The following is a 25,781-nucleotide window of genomic DNA, read 5'->3' as shown; positions in this document are numbered from 1 at the left end:
TAATTTCTCATTTACCAATAACTGCTTATTTTCATGGAATCCTTTCAGCAGATCCTTTTTCTTAACATCTACCAGACCTGACAGACAAATATTTTTCCTTCTCTTTCAAAAAGGACACATGACCAAGGTCCCATAACGAATATGAAGTGATCTTGAACCAAAGACTATTTTTTGTAGGCCTAACAATATCATACTTTTGAAGTGTGTTATGTTACAACCTTGTAGAGATGGGAAATGTAATTTATTACGAAGAAGTCTTCCAGCTTTTAAATGAAAATATTGCACTTACAGCTAGATCAGAAGATTCTAAAGACTTGAAACACTAAAATGATGACATCCTTCAGCAAAGAAATGCTATTAATTATTCTGTCAATGCCAGACCACACCGACTCTTGAATCCCAAATAGCCTATGAATACAACTAAGCCACGTAACTTTACAGTTGGCAAGTCTAGCATGAATTCAGAGTATGCTAAAATATAAACCCTAGAAAGCGTTGTAAAATGGTTCTTCATGTGTTCCTGCGCGTGCAGTGCATACAAGTTCAAGTGGGAGGTGATCTGAAGGCACCCATTCAGAATAACCTCTACAGTACAATTACGGTCTTGCTCCTCCTCATTACCACTGCCAAGCTAGAACCGTGCTGCTCTCCTGCCTTCCCTCCCCGTGCAGGCTGCAGAGCGCTGTCCCGTTCTCTCACGCTAGGCAGGCTGTGTAATTCCTCGCTGCCTCTGCTTTGGCCGCCCAGCTGTAGGAGGGAGGGAGGGAACCCCCCAGCCTGGCACCGCTGCGTTGTGTGCCACGGTTCGGGGAGCCCGACGGGTACTTTGCAGAGGGAAGCGTTGCGGAAAAAGAATGGAAGACACCTCCACTTGGACTTACAAACCCGTAACGAAGACACGGGCTCACCAGACCCCGTTACTGCTCTCGGGCACCTAACAGAAGCAACACGGCATTTACCCCAGCGCGGGCAGGTGCGGTCACTAACGCCTACCCCGCGACAGTCTGCCCCCACAGCGGCTGCCCTGCACAGCCGCTCCCACGGCCACCCCGCCGGACCCGTTACGTAACTGAGGCGGTGGCGGCGACAGCCACAGCCAGGCCGGCCCCTCAGACAAAGACCGGCCGCAGCCCCCGTGTCATCACCCCCAGAGGAGCCACCTCACGACCACCCCCTCCACTACCCCCAACCCATCGGGCCGCACACCCCACTACTGAGGCACACTGTGATGGAGCGGTAGATGAAGGGTGGTGAGATAGAGGAGGGGCCGCCCCTGCCCCGCCCTCAGCGCCGCCGCGCAGCCGGATTGGCGAGGCATGACGCCAATCACACCGCCGGGCTCCCAGTGGCCATCCTCTCTCCGCCCCACCTCCTCTTCCCGCGGGGCGGGGCGCGCGCGGCCGCCGTTACTGCTGTGGGGGCGGGGGAAGGAGCGAGCGTTGTTCGAGAGGGCTTGGGGCACCGCGCGGCTCCGGCAGTGCCGAGCCGAGCCGCACCGAGCTGAGCCGCACCGAGCCGGGCTGTGGTGGCGCCGAGCTCCCTGCTCTGCCCTTGCGGCTCCTTTCCCCGACGGCTCCTTCCCTGGCTGCCGCCCCTCTTTTTGTGTCTGCCCCCCTCCCGCTGTGAGCAGCCGGGGCCTCCTCCATGCGGGAGAAGAGGAGGAGGTGGGAGCTGCTCGCCGGCCATCCCCGGCGCCCGGCAAGTCGGAGTCGAGCCGCCGTCGCTCTGCTCTTGCCACATCTCCCCACGGCAAGCAACCGGCGCTGAGCCCTGCCCGCCGCGCCGTCCCAGCCCCCTTCCGTATAGATCCCTCCCGTCCGTCCCCCCTCTTCTTATTCCTTTCATTTTCCCCCTCCACACACACACTTTGGTTCTCAACCTGGCTGCGAGCAAAGTGTCTTCATGAGCGCAGAGGATGTCCGGGAAGCACTACAAGGGGCCTGAAGTCAGTTGTTGCATCAAGTATTTCATCTTCGGCTTCAATGTCATTTTCTGGGTAAGTGGGCCGGTTGTACGGCGCTTCGTGTCTTCCTCTGCCACCTTCTCCTCCTCCCGCTCCGCCGATCCCGAGCTGGGCACGGCCAGGAATGAAAACCGGAGGGACCGTGTAAAAGCGGAGCCCCGGGATCGTGCGTGACAGTTGGGTGCGCGGCCGGCGGTTACAGGTTTGAATGGGGCTTTCGGGGGTGCCCTCCCTTTTCTTAGCCCTCCCTTTCTCTCCTCCTGTAGTCACCTCCTGCCCGCCCGGCTCCGGGCAGCCTTTCCCCTGGCAAGTCGGCGTTCTGCGTTCCTGCACCTTGGGAGGCTGCGGGCTCCTCTTCCCTTCCGGCCCTCCTAATTGCTTTTGTTGTAGGTGCGAACAGGGTTTCTTGCCTCCTTTCCCCCCCTCTCTTTTCCTACTCCTTTCCCCCGCGTCTGCTTTGTGGTGGGGGAGGGAGCAGCTAGACACTCGGGCCTGGAGAGCGGATTGATCTGTATGTTTTCCTGCCGATATCTCTGTTAAATACAAATAATAACAAGATCACAGCTCAGGTTCTCTAAACAGCGCAGTTTAAGGCAATGATTGCACAATGGCGAGGTTGTGTACAGCACGGATTTATTATGATCAGCTATGAAGACATAGTAGCAGCAATAATAGGATGGAGGAGGGAGGAAACAGTATTCCCACCCATCCCTAAAGTGTAAACCCATGGGAGGCTTGGTTGGGCATTTGCTGGGATGCCTGGCAGTGCTGCTCGATCTCCTGACTGCACAGTATGTTGTTGCACCATTCTGGCACTGGCTGTAGAGTAAGCAGAACTGCATAGTGAAATGTAACCTGCATATAGTAGTTTTTCTAGCATCTTCTCAACATATTTGATTTGAAAGAGAAGCAGCTGTTTTTAGATTTACATGCCAAATTTCGTAACCACAGAGGGGAGGGGGTGAGCATTCTCTCACACATATAAACGATGAGGTTTTATCACTTCATAGAATGTTACAGTTGGGTAAAGGCTCTTACATGTGCATTTCCCCTCTTTTCATGAGATACTCCAGCAATGAGAAACAGGCATAAACTAAGGTAGGATGAATGTTTTTTTGAGAGGCTTTGAGGGTAGGTTGAATACATATCTCATGGAGTTGGTTCTTCGGGCTAGAAACATGAATCGGAGACACCTCCCCCCCCCCTTGAAGTTTTCTGAATGAAGGTGGGGAAGAATAGAGAAACCCCCAAACCAGTACTGAGCTTATGATTGTCACCTTGGTGAGAATAAACGAGGGTGGTTACATGGCTAGCTGGTGTTCTTAGCTAACCTTGTATCTGTGTTCCTGGAAAGTAAAGATACTTGAAGATGTTTTGGAAGAGCAGGAGTTTTGATTAATTACACTTTTATACTGAAATACCTTTCCTTAGTTGAGCAAGTAAGCTGATGGAGTGAAAAGGTGACTCTCTTTTCATGTCAGTGTTTGCTTGGCCCAAGACTGACCTGTGGAGATCAGTGGTTGCAGGCTTTGTGGTATTCTGACCCTACAGTGCCTCTTTTTATTGTTCACTCAGTTTTTAGTGGTTGAGTTTGCCATGGTTCTTTTCACATGTCTGGTTTTTCGTTTTGATTTCCCTGGGTGTATGTTGCTGTGAACACAGATATTTTTCAGCAGAGAACAGAGCAGTGTGAGCAACACTTGTGTGCCATGTCCTTGGAAGAGAAAGATTATGGTGAAATATACATGAATATGTGATCTTGCTCCTTCAGGCACCATCAGTTTATAAGAAGCTATATACCATGTAATTTCCTTCATCTTATTCTCTGAAGTTTAGTGTAGGGATGCTTCAGGTGGGGAAGCTGTATTTTTTTAGGTATTTTGTGGCTAGTTGTTTTCCTATTCCTGTGCTGTTGAGGCTGGTGCAGCATAGTTTTTGCATGGCTGCAGATGTTTCTCTGGTGTAACTGAATGGGTTAAAGGATATTTCGCAAGGCCACATGGCTTTATACTGCTGGAACACTAATCTGAAGACCTGACTATACCGCCCACTCTGCCATTTGCTTGATGTGTGGCCCTTGCTTACAGATTTCCCCTTTTGCAAAATGATAATTGTCTCATTTGTGTCCTTGGCTAAACTTCTTGAAATCCACAGAGACAAAGCACTTTATAGGAGTTCAGTCATTTCTTCAGAATACTATAATCTCTTTATGAGGGAGCCTGCAGTTATTACCGTGTGTCTCTCATGATTTGAAGTGAAAACATAGGCAGTTACTCTTGTAGAATACATTTTAATGTTGTTTTTACTGAATTAATAGCAAGCTCTTCAATATTCTATCATGAAACTGGGCCAGAAAAGCTGTAAATGCAAATTACAAGTTCGGTTGTCTGTTTACAAAAAAGTTGTAATCAAAAATAGCCACTGATGTAGTAATTCTAAATATGTTGAAATGATGAAGAAAACATTGTATTAACCCCATGATGCCCTCCAGGGATCTTGCTAACATGAAGATATGTAGAACACCTTTGTTAAAACTTCTATCTGAGCATTACTATGCTGGTTTAGCGGGTTTAGCACAACTTTTTAAGACTCTAATGTAAACAAATGGGAAAATACTCTCTAGTCTGCATCGTACACCATTGGACTATAAATAAAAAGAACCACTTGGAAAAGTAATGGTTTTGACAAGGAAATTGTCAATGCCTTGAACAGAGGAGTATTATAGACCTGCTGAAATTATGTGGGGGATGATTGTACATACTACTTAAACTGAGGATGCTACAAGAAATCAGAGGCTTTATATGCCACAGAGTATGGGCAAAATAAATAATTTTTTTTTCTCCATTGTTTTGGTTTTGTGCTGGTCTCTTATTTCTTTCTTTAAAAACCACAATTGAATTATTAGGTTAATGAATATAGGAAAGTTGCACTCAAATGCTGTGTGGGTAGTTGTAACTAAAGGTGCTTAGCAGGCTCTTTAGGAGATAGTTCTCAGTCTTGCACCACCTGAGGTAATATATCTGTGTTTCATACTGTTGTAGAAGACAGTATTGTCCACTGAGTCTGTGCTTGATTTATGTCTTAAGTGTACTTACATATATATATTTTTTTTAAATTCAGTAGTAGAGTTGATAAATATGCTGGAAGTGTTCAGAAAATATTTTTAAATGACTGTGTTCTTATGGAAAATGAAAGGTCATTTGGCAGTTGACAAAGTAAGGTTTAGGAACTGATAAAGTTAGAACTCAATACTATGTTTCGCTTTCCACTGCTCAGCTGCTGTTCTGCTGGTTGTTGACTAGAGCACACCTGTGCTTTAACTTGAGTAGCATAATGGCTGTGAAAAAGCACCATGTTATGTTGGCTGCCTTTCCAGGCTGGTGGAATAGACAGTGCTTTTTTTTCTTTTTAATGAGCCTTCATGTCTTTGTCTAGGTTAACCATAATGTAATTTGATTTAGATAACAGGCTGCAGCCCTAATATAAAGTAACAGAAAAACATTTTTCTGTTGTTAAAGTAAACAAATAATGCCTCCCCTCCCGTTCTCCCTTAGACTTCTATGTAGAATGGTGTCAAAGTTACAATGAAAAAAGTAAAAGTAGGCTGCCCTACTTCCCAAAAGGCAAGAACTATTTCCCCTTCTTACCCCTTCTACTTTTGCAAGACAGTTTAAAGCCCACTTCTGGTTCCAAGAACTGTTTTAAATTGTTCTCTGTGTTTTATTACACTTGATGGAAACTGTGGATGTATACTGGTATTTAAATCTCAGTTTCAATCCACATGTGATTGTGCTGACCTTAGCCTAATTGGACAGATGTATAAAAAGCACTGACACCTCAGAAACCTTCGTTTTATCTGATGATTCAGTTGTGAGAGATGTTGCAGTTATGGTAGATCAGCATATTACAAGTCATAATTTGTGTTTTAATTTGCTGGCATCTGCTAGTTTTGATGGCAACCATATGGGAGTCTGCATTGTCTTCTGAATTACAGGAAGATAGCAGAAAGAAAACTGAATAAGATTACAGAAATGTGCTACAGGAAAGGTGGTGGAAAAGTGCACTGACCTTTAAGGGACATCAAATAGATGGTCTATGAAATTTTGTACATTGTTGATATTTTGTTTTCGAAGGGGCACAAGATCATTTTCTGATGCCAGCTGGTTTTCAGATATCCATAAGGGAGTTCTGGCTATGTAATTCTCCCTTGCCACAGTGGTAACAGAAAAAAAAAAGATTCATTGTGGAGCTTGTTCTATGCAATTTTCAAATGTGTTCTGTGGCATTTGATCTCTAAAAAAACTGCATTGGGAAGATGCCTGTCTACTCGAAGTGGAAGCATTCTGTTCACTCCCCTTTTACAATCAAGTGATGTTTATTTACTTTTTAAAAATATCTTACAGCAGAGATAACTTAGGGTTTCACAAGTGGTCTTGCCAGAAACAGAACAATGCTTGTCTGGGGAAAATACACAACTGTTTCATAACAGTGAAAGGCAGTGATGTATATACTGATGAAATAGATCTAGTATTGTGAGCTTGGGATTCCTGAATTTCTCAGTGTCTCTTTCAGAAGATGTAGCCCCACTCTTTTAAATGCATATAAAAATATACTGACTCTGCTGTCTCCAGGGCACTTAATTCAGATTTGTAGAGGTCATTCTTGGAAGAAAGATTTTCTTTGCCCTGCCTTCCCTCTTAACTTTGTGGCAGGCTGTATGATTGGTTACACAAAGTGAAATAGGTGAGGGACATGGGTGAAGCTGTTTCCTTTCTCCTGAGTATTTGTTTTGCCAGAACTAGGTGTTTGTAAATATTATTATTTTAAGCTATTTTTAAAAGTTTATGAAACTTTAATGAAGCAGTTTATGAAAGACTGAAGAAATGTAAGGGCATAAGAAACAGAAAAAAAGTAATTGTGACTAGCTTTGCGCTGATTTCTGTTTGATATCAACATACTTCAGATGAATGTTATTGGAACTATCAAATGCAGCTTACATATTTTTTTTCTGTGTTAAGATGAATTTGGTACAAGTATTTACCAGTCTCCCATTTTGCTTATATTAGTCATAGTGAGTTTTGCTTGGTGGCACATGTATTTCATGAATCTTTAGTGTCCCAGTTAGATACATGTGAATGGCACCCAGAGTTTAGGCAACCCCAACAGAATACTTCTGCAAGTGGCTCATTTTATGAACATTTGTATGTGCAAAAAGCAAGTTATTATTGATCCTGGTCCATTCCCCTTGTTTCATGTTGATATGTTGTTTTTTTTTTTTTGTTAATAAAGGCATCAGATCCATGTCCTGTAACATTGATTTTGAAGGTGGACATGCTACATTAATTCAGTAAGACACTCTCTTCCTGATAAAACTCTTTGGCTTTTTTACAATGTATGTACATATTCAGCTACAGTAGAAGATATAGTCACACAGAAAAAGCAACCGTGAACTATGGTGGGGAGGAAGGGCTTATTATTTTCCAAATGGGAACCCAAAAATGTGTTTTTTGAAGAGAAAAAAAAACCCCAAACCCCTTCTATCAGGCATTGCAATAGATATCGAGTAATTTCAGATGGAAAATATAGGGGAGGAATGGGTGGGGGAATAGAAAAGTGTCCTGGGTTCAGCAGTAGCAGTCAATTTTTCTCCTTCTTAGTAGCTGGTGCAGTGCTTTGTTTTGATGGGGCCTACAGGGATGCTGGGGAGGGACTATTCATTAGGGACTGTAGTGATAGGACAAAGGGTAATGGGTTGAAACTTAAACAGCAGAGGTTTAGACTGGATATAAGGAAGAAATTCTTTACTGTTAGGGTGGTGAGGTACTGGAATAGGTTGCCCAGGGAGGTAGTGAATGCTCCATCCCTGGCAGTGTTCAAGACCAGGTTGGATGAAGCCTTGGGTGATATGGTTTAGTGTGAGGTGTCCCTGCCCATGGCAGGGGGGTTGGAACTAGATGATCTTGAGGTCCTTTCCAGTCCTAACTATTCTATGACTTTCAGCCTGGGAACAGAGCTGATAACACCGATGTTTTTCAGTTGTTGCTAAGTAATGTTTACTCTGACCAAGGACTTTGTGAATCTCATGCTCTGCCAGGGAGGAGGGGGGGGCGGGAGGAAGGAGAGACAGGACACCTGACCCAAACTAGCCAAAGAGGTCTTCCATACCACAGCACGTCATGCCCGGGGAGGTAACTGGGAGTTCCCCAGAAGCATTCGCTCTCTTCCGGATCGGGCTCATTTCGGGAGGTGGTATCGTATTCTCTTCCCTTGTTATTTCTCTTATCATTATTATTATTGGTGGTAGCAGTAGTGGGTTGTATTATACCTTAGTTACTGGACTGTTCTTGTATCAACCCCTGGGAGTTACATTCTTTTGATTCTCCTCCCCATCCCTCTGGGAGGGGGGGGGGGAGCGATTGTGGTTGGATTTTAAACCATGACGAAAAGAAAAACGTAAGGAACTTGTGTCTCAGTGGACAGGAGTTTGGAAGTATGCTTGGAAGCATGTATGCTATCTGTTCTTAAAGAACACTCTCTAAGACCCAGTTCCATATATTACAATAATCCTGAAGTACTTCTTAGCAAACTTTATTCTTTAAACTCTATAAGATGCAATAATTAATGATTAGCAGAGGATAAGAAACTTGAGCTTATGGTTAGTAAAGCAACACTTCCTTTTCTTTTGGGCTTCATTCCTACAAATAGAATTCTTATTGAAAATGCATTATAAACTCTTTGGCACTAGGGCTACCACAAGTTGTAAATTTGGAGCAAGAAGCTGATGTGTTGCTAAATGCTCAGTGTAGGTACTTCAAGAGTTCATACTCCATTAACCAAGGGCAGTAATCTGTGAAGATTTGCTATAAGCATTTAGCATATAATGGTTTGTTTCCAGTTGCAGCTGGAGGTGAGAGAAAATATTTTTGACCCAAAGAAATCTTCTGACCTAATTCTAGTCTTCACTATAGTGCTGTAGGATAGAATCAGTCTTCGTACTTTGCTTTGCCTAAAATATGCAGCGCGTTTTCCAAATGCATGGCTAGTAGCCTGTCAACAGGACTGTAATTGGTTTATTGATATAGGCAGGAGCAAGAAGCTGAACAGCTCGTGAAGTAACCCAGCTCTGTTAGAAATGACACAGAAGTCATAGTCAGCATTAACTATTAATGTGCCTTGCAGTATGGTAATTTTTTTAATTTCCAAATATCCGACTTTAGCGTTTCATAGTGACTTCATACTCTTGTATCATTTTCCATCTTATTTCCTTATTAAAAATTAGCAGATACTGTTGCAATGCAGTAAAGAAAGACACCAGAAAAGCTTATCCATTTTTGCCATGCACTGAATTGCATTCCGCTGCAGTTTTAGAGTGCAAAATCCAGGAAAACATAAATTCTTCTGTACTTATTTGAGGCCTAATTTGTTTCTTTCCCATTGTACTATTGTGTGAGCTTGGATAGCGTCCCAATTTTTGTGACTGCTGCTGTTTCTGCCAAAAAATATCCTCTCCTGTGGACCACTGGGAATATAGATTTCCACTGATTTCAGCAGGACCATGTGCAGGTTTAAGTGTTGGTGTGGGTGGATGCCACTGATGGCACAGGATGCTGTATAGCTGTTTCTGTAGTGTACACAGAGATCTAGAGCAGTCCAGCCTTCTCTTACACTGGTATTTAAAAATGTCACTAACACACTGAGGCTTGCAGTCAGGGGTGCTTGATTTGGTATCAAACTCTGACTCAGTGTGATCTCGTATAACCTCCAGATGGCCTGACTCGTAGAGATGCTAAAAACAGAGCCTGCTTTTTTAGCTGTATAATATAAATGAGGTAAATGGCAGTGGGATGGTATTTATTTTAATACACATCAAACTCTGTATCAGATTCTTCAGCTAATGTTTCAACTTCCCAGTCTCTTTCCTCTGGACAGCATTTAGAATATTTCAGCACACACAGAGGATCTTATGAATAAACTGTCAGTTTCCCACAGAACTGGGAAAAATCAATATGCGTCTTCTAGGCCTTGAAAATCCCCCTGCTCCTAGTGAAGGCTCCATTACATCAAATAATATTGAAAATAATTTCAAGCAAAGCTTCTGATGCATGGTGATGGAACACACACACACGTGTGTGTGTGTATAAATATATACTTTTTTTGCAATGAGGCAAATACGTATTATGAAAACAGTTCGTATACCTATTCTGTGTCTGTTGCCATTTAGTTTTCTCAACAGCAAAACTTCTTACAGAAAAATGAAAGAATTGTAGGAACTTCTGCCTAAATATGTTGTCTTTCTCATCAATAGGCAAGTGAAATTATTTCTGGAAGTATTTGGTGGTACTTCATGGTATTGTATTCAAAGAAAGAGTTAAAAGGAGGCTAGATGCCTTTAGATATATGAAATATTTTGGGTGCATAGAGGCTTCTGTTTTGTTTTCCTGATTATAGTGTTAATGAGTTAAAACCTGAGGATGTCTACTGTCATAGCTGCAGTAAGTTCCTGTTACAGGATAGCGAGTATAATATAAATGAGGCTCCAAAAATGCTTGCAGTAATTCAGCCTATTGGGTGTTTCCTAGCATTAGTATCCTACATTTAATGAGAGTCCAGCCTAATTTACTTTGATTTAGGGGCAAATCTTCTGTGATGTGGAACATTATGTCAAGACTTCCTCTGTGTCAAGAGGGTAGACTTGTCTGAGCTCTGGTGCCTCAAGCAAAGATGCGGCAGCCCTGTGAATGGGGTGTCATCCCTAGCAGATCCAGCTGGTATCTGTCATTGTCAGAGCCTGTATCACAGGTTCTCCCTGTTGGATGCCTTTCCTTTATGTACCCGTGTGCAGGACATAACTCTACCTTTGTAAGGCTGGGTTCTCTGTTCTTCCCTGTCACTAGATTTCATCTCTTCTGGTACATTCTGTTTTCCAGCCAGCAGTGATTAAAAATACTGTGAAGGGGGTTCCCTCTAGGTGCTGTAAATGATTTATATAAAAGCAGAGACATTGAAGAAAAAAGTTCGCAGGTAATGTATGGCAAAGGTTTTGCTGCTTCACGCCATGCTTCAATTAACCATGTCACCTTGTGAAGGAACTTGAGAGTTTGTCTTTGCAATGCCCTGTGGTTAGAGCATTTCAGGCTGGAAAACAGAATTTGGGAAAGGTGACAATTTAAAACATTGGGTCCTACCAGCTAATGAAGTAGAGGGCTGGCAAATATCCTGGGTCACTCGGCTGGGAGTATCCTGGGGTGTTCTACTATGCTCAAAGGAAGAGTTTCAGATATTTTAATTTTTTGCCACTGAAATATAAAACCAGAAGGGTTCCCTTTTCCATGTGGGTAAAAGATAGCATTTCGTGAAGTTGCCAGTTTATGTGGGTATATGTTTAAAGGAATGAGGGCGATTTCAGTCAGTGCAACAATAATTAAATATGTAATTAAAAAAGAAGAAAAACTTCTAAAATTAGAAGCCTTGTTTTCCAAAGAGTTATATAATTTCTAGATAAAAATTCAGCCATTTGACATGAAGGCTATTAAAAAATATATGGAATATGCATGATTGCCATTAAAAAATAACTAAGTTTTTAATCAGTATTGCTTGATTTCACAGACATCCTCTTGTTTCTCTTTCAGTGGGCATCCAGGGGATGTGAAGTCCTGCTGCTTTCCTAATAGCTATTTTTTTAATTTTTTTATTTTTTTCTATCCCCTTCTCTGAATGACTGGAGGAGCCTGTTTCTGTAGCAGGGCCACTTCCTGCCTTGGTTGTGGCAGTGGTTTCATGACTGGTTTTGGTGTGCTCCCTTGCAAATTCTGGTATCAAAATGAGAGCAGGGAGCTGCAAATGGCAGAGGCTGGCACTAGGCTGCAGATCCAAATGTATTAGTACAACTTCAGTGGACCGATAACAGTCAGTTACCCAATCTGAGAACTTGCTCATCTGGGTCAATTTCTATTGACTTGCTATTTGGCTGCAAGAATGAAGTGTGGGAAGATGGTAGGACTGTCTCCTCCTTTCTGTGTATAGATCAACTTAAAATGATTGTGCCAGCACGGCCTGTTTCAACTCCAGGCAAAGTGGTTTTGGGCTGTGGAGTACACAGAGGCGTCTGACATGACGCTGTGTTAATGATTAGTTTAGTCCAGTAAGGACTATTATGTAGACCTATGTGCTACTTAGAATGCTCCTCCAGTGCACTTTTATCATCTCTATTTTAGTGAGATTTATGGTTGCTACGTGTTTTCTCCTGATTGCTCAGTGATGTTGGAGAAGGAAAGAGCAGTGATAGTTTACCAAGTTTATTGTAATGTGAACTTAATTTGAATTTAAGCGGACATCTGTATCATTTACCTCTGGTCACCCACCAGTAGTGCTTCCAGTTCAGCTGTGCAGGGCTGAGTGTGGTTTAAAAACATTGGTTTCTTTTACATGTAAACAGTTTCCTTCCTCTTACAAGGTGTCCTGTTAGTTTGAAGATGGGTAGAACTGCTGCCTGGGTAGTCTAAAGGTTTGTGGTGGCATCTGAATCAATGTTTATTCTTTAGAATCTTTTCCATGCAAGTAGCTAGTGTGTTTGACTCAAGAACACAAGCCAATTACATTTTTATATGATCTACATCCTTTCTGGGCTTTGCTGTCCTTCATTTTTCCTAAACCACTCTCCTACCTGTGAGAGAGGAAGTAGTTCCTGAGCAGGCACAGATAATAGCTTTGCATATTAAAGAAAACCAGTATTAATCCTGATGAGACTTACAGCAAAGGGTTCTTGCCACTGAGGCAGGTGAATGAGTTGTGGCTTCTATATGGCTGTTTTTTTTTTCTTCTGTTTGACATGCTCTTCTGTGACTGTATTGGCTGTTCTGCGGAAGTGATAACTTCTGACAGAGGCAAAAGAACATCTGTGGGTAACAGTAGATTTTGCTTTCAACTTTCTCCATCACAGAACTTCGTATATGTGTGATTTTTGGTGAACTCATTATCACCTAATGTTTTGTATATTATTTTAAATGTCATGCCTAATAAATGACAGCAATGACATGTTCAGCTCCTTATGGTTTTCTTGTCAATAGCAGTTAATTACTGCCTGGATAAATTACCATGCCCCTTGTAAATACCTGATTCTTGTTGGCTTTGCTCTCCTTTCTGTTTGTGCTCTATTCCAGCTTGCAGAGGCTGTTCTCTCTGTTCTGTTCTCCAAGGAGCCCTTTTGTATCTCACTAATGTCTGTGCCTGATCTCACTCCTGCCACCTGAAATTGAAATTCAGTTGCGTTCTGTGTTTTTAGCCGACAGGACTCCCTTCATGGTCAGTGCCATGCTCTGTGAGGTACAGTTTGCTTGGCTCTGTACAGGAGTCCAGCCACCAGTCCACAGGAAAATGAGAGGAACTAAAAACAAACAAAAAAGACCCCGAAGTCAACAACAACAAACCGAAGAAGCAGAAAAACCACACCCAAAAGCTAACAAAACCAATCTAAGAAAAATCCCCAGCACTGGCTTTTTATATACCATTTTATAAGGGACTTGTTACTACTTGACAGATTTTTTTCAGTGTAACATGCAAGCATTTCTTCTTGAAACAGCAAGCTTCAGTGTTGATGCAAGACCTCCCAAATAACACCTGCAGAGATAATTCTTCCTTAGTTGATGTGTCAAACTATAAGCTGGTGAATATCAAAACCACACTCAACTCTGGCTCTGGTGTAAAGAATTTCACATTTGAGCTTCATTAACTATTACTGCAGGACTGAGGCATGTAGAATCAGGTGAGGTGGAATGGATGGGGCTATGGTGCAGACTGCATGGTCAGCAAAGATTTGAGGGATGTGGTGTCACTTGTTTGAACCACATGGAAGGCTTGCTGCTCTTGAAGCATAGGGTCTCCGTAATGTTACTTGAGGCTGGAGTACAGGACTAAACATCAAGAAGCTGGTGGTGGTTGTTGCTGTAGTATTTAGAAGCATCCTATAAAGTATTTTGAGTTAGTAGGACTCTTTTTTTTTTGTATTTTTGGAGAACTATCAGAACTTCAGTAAGTACATCCTGTTGAAATCTCTTTAGTGCACTACTGTCAGATTTTTTCATTTACTCTAACTGGCTATCCTTTTCCAGCCTACTACTGTAACATGTCTTAAAAATTACTTCAGGCAATACTTATAGAGAAAGGCAGAACAATTGGTGTAGCTGTGTTGTCAAAATTGTTCATGTGAGCAGAAATAGTCTCCTAGCTTGGGGTTTGAAGGACTGTAAGTTGGAAGGATGGACTTTGTCTGCACTATGGGGTGAGATAGGACTTCTGCATAAATGGTAGTGAGAAAAGAAACCTCTAGGATTTTCACAGAAAGAGCAGGAGTGGAATATGCCACTTGTTCATAAAGCAGAACATATTTAACTTTGAGAATGTAATCTTCTAAAAGTGAGCAGGTAGTCATATTTTGTCTGAATGAACCCTGCCTTGTCTTCTGTTCCATCTCCAGGTTGCCTTCTGGCTATTTTTCTGCAGTTGTTATCAAAGCACCACTTTGGAAGCTCTCTTGTCATTGTTTCACTCTGCTTTGTTAATTGAACTTTCCTCTAGTTTAAAAACTCTCTAGCTTGAAAAAAAACAAACGGAAAAAGGCAAACCAAAACAAACATGTGCATAAAGATGTTTCAGAATTCACAGAAGACAAACTGTGGATCAATTATTAAGTGCCTTCCCTCTCCCTTATCCGCTTCCTGATGTAGTATTAATTTTGAATGAGCCCCCTGCATATAGAGCACAAAGGCTTTCAGCACTGTAAATGCTGGGGCCGTTGTTACATGCCTCTGCATAAGAGCAGCTCCCGTTGACTTCAGTGGAAATCACTCGGTGGCAGTTGCATAATTGGTTTGCAAGCAGTGTCTTGGAAAAAAAAGGGGGGGTGGTAGCGGTCTGTGGTGGGAAAGCCCAAAGAGATCTCCTATACAAAAAACTGAAAAGACTTTCAAAAGAGCTAGAGCAATTACTTCACTTGCCTGAGTAGCTAAGAGCTGACAAAAAGGGTGATACACTTGTCTAACCAGAAAACTGGCAGAGAACAGTGGAGCCTATCAGGTAGTGTTTCTGCTGTTTTGTGTCTCAGAGTAAGCATCCTGTCTGACCATTTTGATTCTTTAAAGGAAAAATTCCTCTCAATAATAGGAGCTACTTGTAGCATTCAGAGAACTTAGCTGTTGAAACACATGGAGTTCAACCACAGCAGGCAATTGTGACTATGGTCTCTCTAGAGTAGTGATGTGCTCATACAAAATAGTTTTACATGTGCTGAAATATCACTTAACAGTGGTTTCTGCAGGCCATATGCCTTGTCACCAGTCTGGGCAGCAAGCTGGTCACCACTGTCATTTTTTATAACTAGTGATGCATAGTATTGTATTGAGTACCAAGTCTTGCTTTTGCCAGGCATATACATATAATAGCAGCAACTTAATGATAAATCTGTCTCTCATGGAGCTACTAATGCTCATCTGTTAAGTACCACTCCTTATGTGGTCTACCATTAGCCACATAAGAAATCACTACATTTTATTAATGGCTTCTGAACTTTACAACATCTTAGGCTAAAGATAATGGCTTTTGCATGAAATATGTTCCATTACTGCTAATGGTGTCTTAATCGAGTAAGCTAGTGTGACAGATAAAAGAATGTCTGTAAACAAAGCATAAAAGAAGCTATACATATAAATCAAGCCTGAAAGTTAGCTTATAGCTGAGTGGAAACCAAACATCTTGGACTAGTTTTGCTTATGCTCTGGTGATTGATAGAAGATAAGACCAGTCTGTCTAAATGCAGAAATTGATGAATATTGCATTTATTTTCTACTGTTATTTGTTTCAGTAGTTTGTGGTAATGCAACATGAGTAGATAGTTATAGTCTGTGATAATGCCAATGGTTTCAATACTATTAAAAGGATTGAAAAAAATGTGCCTTTCCTTTTGCCTTTAAGTAAGGCTTTAAAGAAATGTAAATCTGATTCTTATTGATGGTTTGTTTTGTTTTTTTGCTTTTTTTTTTTTTAAAGAAAGAGGAGGATTAACATTCCCAACACTTAGACTCATCACAGCACCAAGGGAGGTGAAGGACTCCTTTGAGCTATTGTGCTGAATCCTTAATCTGCTAGATTGTCATGCACCTTCTAATGAAACATTAACCTACAGAGCTAAAAATTGCTCTAAGGTTTTGGAGATGTGCTGGGCCTTGTCTTTTGACTAGATCCATTGCGAGGAAGCTCCCTAAGGGAAAGAATCCGGCTCCTTTTTCCTCTAGTGTGTGTAGAAATAACATATCAATGCACTTACCACACTATTAAACAAGTTGAAGATAAGTTTTAATGGCAAGGAATTGAAAAAATGTTTCTTAGAAGATTGCTGTAGTCTTGATTTCTGTTATCTTTGTGTTGGTTGAAAACTTTAATAAAACATACATTAATGGGCTATGTTTTGTAGGGTGTGAACGATGTGATAAAAAGGCATCTTTTTGAATATTACTTAGTTTCTGGTTAAGGTCCCATGCAGTTCAAAGGTAGTTTGGAGTTTTGATGGTTTTGTCTAAGAGAAGAGCATTCCAGGGTGGTATCTGCCAGCAAAACTAGCTTAAAACTGTGTGCCAGTGTGTAATTTAAGATAATGGCTTCATGAACCAACTTAGGGGTTCGTGAAGAGTGATGTGGGAGGAAAACAGCTCCATTCAGATGATGATGTGGCCAAGGGAACTTGGTAGACCATTTTGCTACTGAAATACCTAACTTTTTAACCGCCTTGAGTTAAAGCTCTGTGTTTTCATTGAGTGCCATCCGTGTCAAACACCAGCCCTGCAATTAATATTTGGCATAATTAGTCCTTTCTATACACAGATCAAATCTGAAAAATCCCACTGTAGACTGAACAATGTCCCTTTGGAAATATTTAATCTTAATTAGCTTTAAAGTTTGTGGATGTGTTATCAGTTCACTATTGCTTTCAAGCTGTAATACCTTTGAATCCCCCACCAAGTTAAGAAAGCATAAACAGTGAAAGGTGTGTTGAAATCATCAGAGCTACAATTATTACAGAAGTTATGGAAATGAAGCCATTAGTACAGATAAAGGTGTCTAGTATGGCCCAGTATGAGTTTGCCTGGAATGGTGTTTCTACTGTACTTACTGAAGGGAGGTAAAGCAATGTTCTTTTTTCTCCCCTGAGCTTTGGAGTGAATGTGTGTCTAATGAAAACTCTGATTTAACCTGAGATAATGCCAGCAGTTTGGACTTCATAGCCTCTGTAAGCTGTTATGAAATTTCAAAATGAGTTCTCTGTGTTCAGAATGAGCGTAGGGTGAGGTTATGAAATTATTGTTTGTGAAATGTTCATAACAAACTATAATCATCAGTAAGGAAACAGGGAGCAAAAGGAGTAATACTCTGAGTTTCAAAGTGAGTACTGGAAGTACTTTTGTGAGCTGTATTAAAGGTGCCCCTGAAATTTTCAAGGAATTATTTTACTTAAATAGAATATATGGAAGAATTAAAACATTCATTTAAGTCCAAATATAACTACACTAATAAATTATTGTTTAATAAAGGGCATTTTGTATTTAAAATAAAAGGGAGCATTCTTGGATTTGGATACAATGCCAGAATGAAATCTTGCAGAGGTTTGGACAGAAAGCTGTTTTGAAGCTTTTATGGGTGATGTGCTGTGAGGTGTTCCAATTCAGCTCCCTTTCTTGTCTCCTCGATATCTGATGTTATATTTGGGTTGAAGCATTTTCTGATATTAAAGGAACTAAAATAAGGTGGCATTGCCAAGGCAGTCCTCAAAGAACCTTTTTAGAAATGTGACAAAGGGAATATACCAGTTATCATACTGGACCAGACAAAAGGTCCGTTTATGGTAAGTATCCTTAAAACAGTGGCCAGAGGTAGGCATCTAGTGAAAAGTGTAAGACCAAGAATCTGAGTTCTCAGCATTTCAGAGCCAGAATTAGGAACTTTGTACTTGGTATACCTGTATGGATTTTTCTGTGTGAATTTGTATGTGTGGTCCTTGAATCTCTTAACTTTCTGAAGTACATGACATCCATTTGTGAGTCGTACCTTTTCCCTGTTAGTTCTGGCTTACTTTTTGGGGAGAGGTGGTGTTCCAACAGGCATGTAATAAAGCATTCTGCAGCTTGAAGTAAATTACCTTTCGTGTTCATCTGCTTAGCTTCTGTGAAACCACAATGAAAATCCTGCATCTGATGAATGCAGTAGAATGTAGAAACACCTTTTATCTGCTTCCCACCGTAGACTGCCCCTGACATTTCCACACTATACCATTAAGAAACAAATTTTGGAAGCCTTCTTTTTCAGTAGTTCAGATGGTTGAATTACAAATGTTGGAGGCGTGTCAAGTAAGTGTACCAGTCCAAGGCAACTACAGCTGGATGTCACAGATGAAAAAGATTGCTGCTGGGAAGAGGAGCTGTAAGTTTCCAGATGGTGACCTAGTTGGATCTTTACACAGCTCTTCCAATTATAATGAATTAACCATTTTCAGCCCAGGCCATGTTTAACAGCAATGTATGTAGTTGGTAGCTTTCATTTAGGATTGCGGTTTTCTGCAATTTTGTCCTTTTTCATTCTCTCTTTCCCTTGCCTTACAAAATCAAGAAACAAGCAGGCCTACACTGCCCAAATTCTTGTCTAATTCTGCCATTGGTTGTTGTGGCTCTTTATTCAGTAATAAAATAATGTAGGAGGGATGAGAATTCTGTGATGGGCAGGTGGATCTGAAGGGTGTTCTCAGGCAGAAACCAGGCTGATGACTGTGTTGAACACTTCAGCTTTAACATAACAGCTTAAATGTAGCACTTACCCCTTGTTTTGGGAGGAATGTGTTAAGTTCCTTGCTTGTCTGGGCCATAAGCAAATCTGGCTTTTGGGGAGTGCTGCCTGCTGCCTAGGCTTTCTCTAAAGCCGAGTCCAGTGTTTTGCTAAGAGTATGATTTGAAGATTTGCATAAGGTAAATTAGTAGCCAGACAGTATAGTGGAGGTAATCAGTGCTGTATAAGCATGATATCCTCAAGTCCCTAAGGTTGTACTGTAGCCTGAGCAAATTCTTTAATCAAGACAAATTTATATAAGTCATCTTAGGTTATACCACAGCTTTTGGCATCTGATACATAAAATGTGAGACTCATGTTGTTCACTTGCGTAACAGTCATGGGAAGGGAGGAAGAACGTAAGTGGCATGGATGACTACTACTATTTATTGGCTGACAAAGAGAAGACTAGAGGTAGGCAAGATAGCAACATAACTTAATAGTATGATTCTGGCCAAAAATAGTATCAGATCCTTTAAAGCTAGCTGACTATGCAGAGGCTGACTTCAGATTTAAGCTAATTTACTAGGCTTGGGGGAGGAGAGGAAGAATAAGCTTAGAGTTCTAAGACTTTTTGTTTTACTAAGAAATAATAAATGAGTACTTCTGAAGGCTTTTGTAAATTGTTGTTCCCAGGGCCCAGTTCTGTTATCTGATCCCATTGGGAACTGGATTTCCAGTCAAACAACTTTTTAGTCTAAATTCCTGTTGCTATAGGAAATCTTAAAAGCCTGAGAAAACAGTTTGGTAGCTGCTCATCCTGAAACCTGGTGTATTTGCTGCGTGGGTATCTATTTTAGAAGTACTTCAATGAGAACTTGGACAATGGAGCTAAACACTTCAAGACTTAGCACTTAAAGCTGTGTTTGGGTTTTTTTTTGGGGGGGGGGGATTGGTAGTTTTGATTTTCATAAGTTTTTGGGTGTGGGGTTTTTTTTTTTTGTTTTTGGGAGAGGTATTTTTGTTACATGTGAAGTAATTGTATTAATCCCCATTTTCTGAGCAGCAGCAAAGAATTGTTCCCTCTCTGCTCCCTGTCCCCCCTTGGTGCTTTCTGTATAACTATGTTCTGCATTATTTCCCAATCTTTGATATGAGTCTACTGAATGAGAAACAAACCTATCTGCAAACTGGATTTAATGCTTTAGGCTGGGTGTAATCACAAAGGTGTAACTGCTATAAAATGAGGTTCCTACAACATTAATAAAATCCAATGTGAGCAGTGTACGTTAGGATGTTCATGTATTTGTGTGTATATGTGTGTGCATATATATATATTTTCTCCCTGTCCTCCTCCCCCCCCCCCCCCCCCTTCTGTTTTTTCACTTCTCCATACCACTACTGCTGAGGCTCATTGAAAAGGACAGCTTTTACTTTTGTCAGCCAGATTCTGTTTTTGCAGTAAGGGGTCCCTGCTAGGGAAACCTTTTCCTGCTATCTTTCTTCTCTCCACAGGACAGCAGGCGTAAGAACTGCCCTGCTGTCTGCTCTGCTGACAGCCATGCGTTCTCTGTTCTTACTGGAGCAGCTGCTGCTCCTCAGCCTGATTGAGAGAGCATAAATTAAAATACAAAGGTCTCCTGTGGCCACTTTTGGCTGACAGTGCAATGGCAGATCAGAGCTTCCTACATTATCTTCACTTAACTTTCTTCTTTTTCTCAAGAACTTCCCTTGCATTTGTATCAGTCACAGTCTTTTACCACTGGGCTGAATAGGACATCAATCCAGTCACTACAAATGTTTTATGTACTTGAGTGACTGGAGCAGTTTCTGGAGAAAAGAATTAGCAATCTGAGTTTCACCAGAAGCTCAAATCTTTTTCCTTTTTATACTGCCTGGAGAAGAGGGACTAATTTTGTGCTTTTTATGGTTGCTGAAGATACAGGGCTAATTCCTGTTCTCACCTCCCCATGAAGGCAGGCAATGTGTTGGGAATGGCAGAACCATTGTGTTGCCATTGTATGTGTGTGTAACTGAGGGCACGGCAGTGAGCAGAGGATTTTCTTTGATGGGTTTTAATTTTCTTGAAACCTGGTGTCTTACAATGTTCATATGTGTGTGTGTGTGTAATTTCCAGAGGGCAGAGAGGGAGCTACTTTGTATCGGGATGGAGTGCTAGAAAATTGCCTATGTAGTTTTCCTGACTCAACTGCTTATGTATGTTTTGGGGGGGGGTTTGATTTTACATTGTGTGTCTCTGACATGAGATGTTTTTTTGGCTCAATGTACATATATGTGAGGCTGCTTCCTTGCAGGTGATATTTCAGGGTGGTAATGATTATTATTACTCTTTTATTAAAGTAGCTATGCCCACCTCCTCTGCTTTTTCCTGCTCTAGGCCCCACAGGCTGGTTTGCCTTGTGTTGGGCACCAGAATTTGGCTCATGCCATGAGGTGGAAAAAGCCTTTTTAAACTTGCATTTCCTTGTGATGGCTCCTGTCATGATGAATTTCTTTTCAGAGTATTGTCAGAACTGGAAATCAGTCCTTAGGAAAAGCATTATAGTAAATGCTTCATCTTTAGTCCCTGAAAATCATGTAAGACATTAGAAACTGTTTCTTTGTATTTTCAAGTTATGTATTTGTCAGCTAGTCCTCAGTGCAGGTTTAGTCTGGTCCTCTACTCATCTGGTCCACTGCTCTCTAGATTATGTATATGGAGGTTTACCATGATTTGTGTAGTGATTCAGTGGTTTCTCTTTAATGTAGATGTAGTTTGGCTTTAAGTGCATGCCTGCACTTTGATTTACTCAGATGGCCTCTTGGAAAATAGTTTAAAACCCATAATTTGAGTGTAAAGTATTTAATACCTCTGTATGTGATTTTTCACATCCTCTTAATTTTCAAGACAGCATGTTAAGCTATAAAGGCTTTTCCAGCTGTTCCATTTTCTTTATTCTTTTCAAGTTGACCGAACTTCTTCTGCACACCTTGAAACTCTCTGCCTCCCTCACCAGTCCTCTTCTGGTTTGTAATTGTGAGCTTTAAGCTATGACTGGGCCATTAATACAACTGTTCATCTGATTATCTGCATCTTCTGAGTGGGTTCCAGAGAGAACACTTTCAACAGTATTTTTCCAGAGCTCTTTAATGAAGCTAAGTGTGGCCATCAAATTACCTTTTCATAAAAGGTTATTTAGGCCTTAGCTGAACAAGGGTAGACTTCAAGCACTTAGAATCTTACCTAAAATTGGTGGCACTGTCTTTTTGTACTGTGAAATATTGTCTTAATTTTCAAAGATTGGGTTTAGAGGAAAGACAATTTGATAAAACTGTCGAAAGTAATGTAGGCTGTGGCCAACATGAAAAGTGATTTCAGACTCATGGAGGCTTGTAAGAATTTTTCATTGCTAATACAGCACACTGAAGTTCTTGTTGAATGCCAGTCAGAGGTTTCTAAATCATGTAAGTGCTCTTTGAACACTTGGCCTGTTTTAAAAATTTTCTTTAAAAGTATCATAGTAATTATGGAAATTGTATAAGTATATAGTAGTGTTTGGAAATACTCATGGGTCCAACTGTGGAATTGCCTCTGTCTAACAACAGGACTTAAAAGAACAAAATGTCATTACTAAGTTCATAATTAGATTTATTTTAATGTCTTTGAATGAAATACCTCTGGAATCAACTGCTGAGTGCTTTAACTGCTTCCTTACTGCTTAATGAAACAGTGGTGTTGCCAGACTGCTTACTAATGGGGTTGATGCTACCTGGGGATGGATTTCTCCTCCCTGTGTATTAGGTATCTGGAACATCTTCAGTAATCCCTAGTGCAGATGCATGCAGTAATGAGCTGAAAGATTTAACTTCCCCATATCTTTAATCACAGTTTTCACTTGTGTACCTTCTTTAGCCTTTAACTTTTAATGAGTGAATTGCTCTTACAGCAGATTTTGCTTATTGTGGTAATTGAAATTAACAATTGATCAGAAAAGAATTATCTTGCTGCTAGGTTAGGTGAGAAGGACTATAATGGGACTGGTGACTCCTTTCTCATGGGGATAATGGGAGGCCTCACTAAATGGAACTGAATAGTGTTCAGGATCCAAGTTATTAACTGTGTTTCTTTGCTTTAATTCCCCAAATCTGAAAGCAGTGAACAAATGCCAATGGTAGTTCAAGTTACTCTCCTGAATGAATACATAGGCTATCCCATTTTGTCACATTTAATATTCTGCATTGTGAAAACTTAAACCCAAAACATGCATAAACTTAAAATTTTTCTGCCCACAATTGTGTTATTTTAAAATGTATTGATTTATATAACTGACTTTGTAGATCTGGAAAGAAGTAGCAGGACTTGCTCATGCTGTTCCTTTTAATCTTTCTGTTGCCTGCTGATTAGGCAGCTGAAAGCTACACCTTGATGATGGGGCAAGAGGATGACATGCAAGTAAAGTGTTATGTGGAAGCAGACAAATGCATACATAGTGAAAAATGTGAGCTTTTTCTTCAGTAAACTTAGGGCTGTTAGCAGCTGCCAGATTAATAGTTCTGTAAGCTGGCAATCTGTATTTGTGTCGCATATAGCAGGATGAGTGGGAAAGCATGCAGCTTTGTCGCTGAAGAGCAGTGGCAGGGTGCTTCTGGGGCTGTTGGTAGCTCTTTCCTGTTAACCACACCCCAACTGGTATAAGCCATGATGGGTCTTCTGAACTTGCCAACTAGTGCTTGGCTTAAGTAAGTTAATCTTTCTTCATTAGCTGTTCTTCTGGAAAGTTGACTCTTCTTCCCCCCACCTCACTCCCTGCCCCAAACAGTAAGTGGAGTCCAGGGTGTGGTGAGATAGGAGTCCTCAGTAAGCTGTTGGGGTAAATTTAATTGCAGGAGTTGGACCCTTGTGCCAGCTGATGGTGTTCACTTTTTTTTTGTTGTTCTTAAATTGTGTCATCCTTGAATGTATTTTTTGTGAGTTACTGTTGCTTGACTTTCTTGTGGGTTCAGAAGATCAGCTTTGTATAAAGCTCCTCCCTGTCCTTCCCTGAACTTCTGGCATACCTTTGTGTTATCCTTTAAAGGTGAGGAAGAAGACTGAGCAGCAGGTTTTCATCCTCTTCCTCTTTAATACCATAACTAACAAAACAGTTGTCGAGAGTTTGTGAGGGTACCTTTCATGTTCATGCTAGTCTCTTCTCCAGGCTGGAAAATCAGCAAACAGGAACAATACCTGAAGTGCTTGGTAGACTGTAATTGCCTACTTGTCACACTGTGATTTGCAAACACTGTAGAAACAATATAAGCAGCATTGGTGTTTTGTGTATGTTTTTGGGTTTTTTTTAGTTGTTTTTGTTTTTCTACTTTTGAGTAATGTTTTTCCACCTTCAGTTATGAGCAGTGCACATTTGTTACAGCTTCCTGTCTAGTATGAGCTGAAGAGAATTTTAGCAGTAGCTCTGTGTCAGAGAGGCAGCGTGTAAATACAATGTGGAATTCATTATTCTGTAAACTGATAGTGGTATGATTCAGCTGACAGTTTTTGAGCTTGCTGGCATGGCCCTTTCACAACACAGGACACTTTGTTAATTTAATAGCATGCTAGGTGATTGCCATGCTTTCAAACAGCCTGATGATATCTTGAGTTTTGTGATGCTTGGTTTGAGTTGACTGCACTAGACTGTGTTTCCTGTGGGTACTAGGGCAGGTGCTGAAATATACATAATCGTGCTCCTCCTTCTGACCAAGTATGTTTTTGAAATGTTACTCCAAGTGTAATAATGAAGAGTGAGTTACTAACAACATTCTGCTTTGCTTCTGCAGCTTGGTTTTCCTTTCTGAAATGAGTTCTCTGGAAGCCAGTTGGAAGTGAAGGACTTCTTAAGAAAGAATGGTGCATACAACTGTTGGGTGTGATGTGGTTTTGGTGGGGCTTTTTGTGGGTGGGATTTTTTCTTTCTGTTGGTTTGTTGTTTTTTGTTTTGTAGTTGTTGGGACTGATCAGTTCACCCCTCCCTGGACCCTCTCAGTTTTTTCATGGGAGCTTGGGAAACAACTGCTGATATATTACTGGCAGGACACTGAAAAGTATTGTTCAAAAAGGTACCTTGTTCTGTTTCCTCTGCTTTCTACTGTAGTGAAGCTGGCCTGCTTTGTGTATTAAGAAGCCAACTACTCTAAGATTGGAGCTCTCTTATGGGCTATGGACAAGCACAGTGGAAACTTGCCTAGAATTTGGTCAGCTTTTGGACTAGAATAATAGGCTTTGGTTTGGTGTGACTTGCTGTTGGCAATGCTTTGCTCAGAATTTGGTAGGCTATGCAAGATAGTTGGCTAGTTAGAATACACTTACATTAAGACTATTTTTTGGGCATTGAAATAACATGTGTTTTCATGCTGTAAGTAAAGCCCTTGCTGATCCTGCATTCCTAAAAAGCAGTGTACTTCAGAGGTGCCTATGGAAAAACAGAGATTATTTAGTTTTGAGCTGTTACTGAAAAACTAATCCTATGCTCCAAAATATAATGAGTTGTGGATTCTTTGCTCCATTGAATGAAATATGACTGGTGTGACCTAGTTTATTTGCATATTTAACATACTGGATAGTTTTTGTCTTTTTATTGCTTGTTTCCTAGGAAACAAATGCCTTGGTGTAGTAAAGAACAGCTATTGTACAGAGACTGCTGTCTCTCTGAAGCATTGTTCTTTTGTAGGTGGAAAACTTTAAATGGCAAAGGGTTGGAGTTTTCAAAAATATCTTTATTAACCAAAATAACACAAGTGTGTGTTTCACACCGATGTGCAACTCCTCAATATATTTATATTTTCTTCTGTAGGAGTATCTGTGTTGTAATGGCTTATCTGGTAAAGCTACTATATGTGTTCCCATTCAAGGCATGCTAAAAGAAACTGAATGAGTAACTAATAAATATTTGTATCTCTTATCTCTGAGCAGCATGCAGATACATATTTGTAAAACTTGTTTTATTTTGAATTATCTGGAATAGAGATGATAATGCAG

General features: G+C 40.9%; 1 protein-coding gene across 1 annotated transcript in view; it reads left to right on the top strand.

The window, feature by feature from the left end:
- The first annotated feature begins 1,442 nt into the window (after positions 1 to 1,442).
- Positions 1,443 to 25,781, top strand: part of TSPAN5 (tetraspanin 5) — an 88,739-nt gene continuing 64,400 nt past the window's right edge. Inside the window, exon 1 of the mRNA XM_005148659.3 lies at positions 1,443 to 1,996. Within this exon, the coding sequence (XP_005148716.1) occupies positions 1,916 to 1,996 (81 nt within the window). The 5' untranslated portion in view covers positions 1,443 to 1,915. The remainder of the gene's footprint in view (positions 1,997 to 25,781) is intronic.

This window comes from Melopsittacus undulatus, chromosome 7 (genome assembly GCF_012275295.1).
Source record: "Melopsittacus undulatus isolate bMelUnd1 chromosome 7, bMelUnd1.mat.Z, whole genome shotgun sequence".
Taxonomy (NCBI): domain Eukaryota; kingdom Metazoa; phylum Chordata; class Aves; order Psittaciformes; family Psittaculidae; genus Melopsittacus; species Melopsittacus undulatus.
Note: the sequence above shows the minus strand (reverse complement) of the source record. Positions and strands in the feature narration are given on the sequence as shown.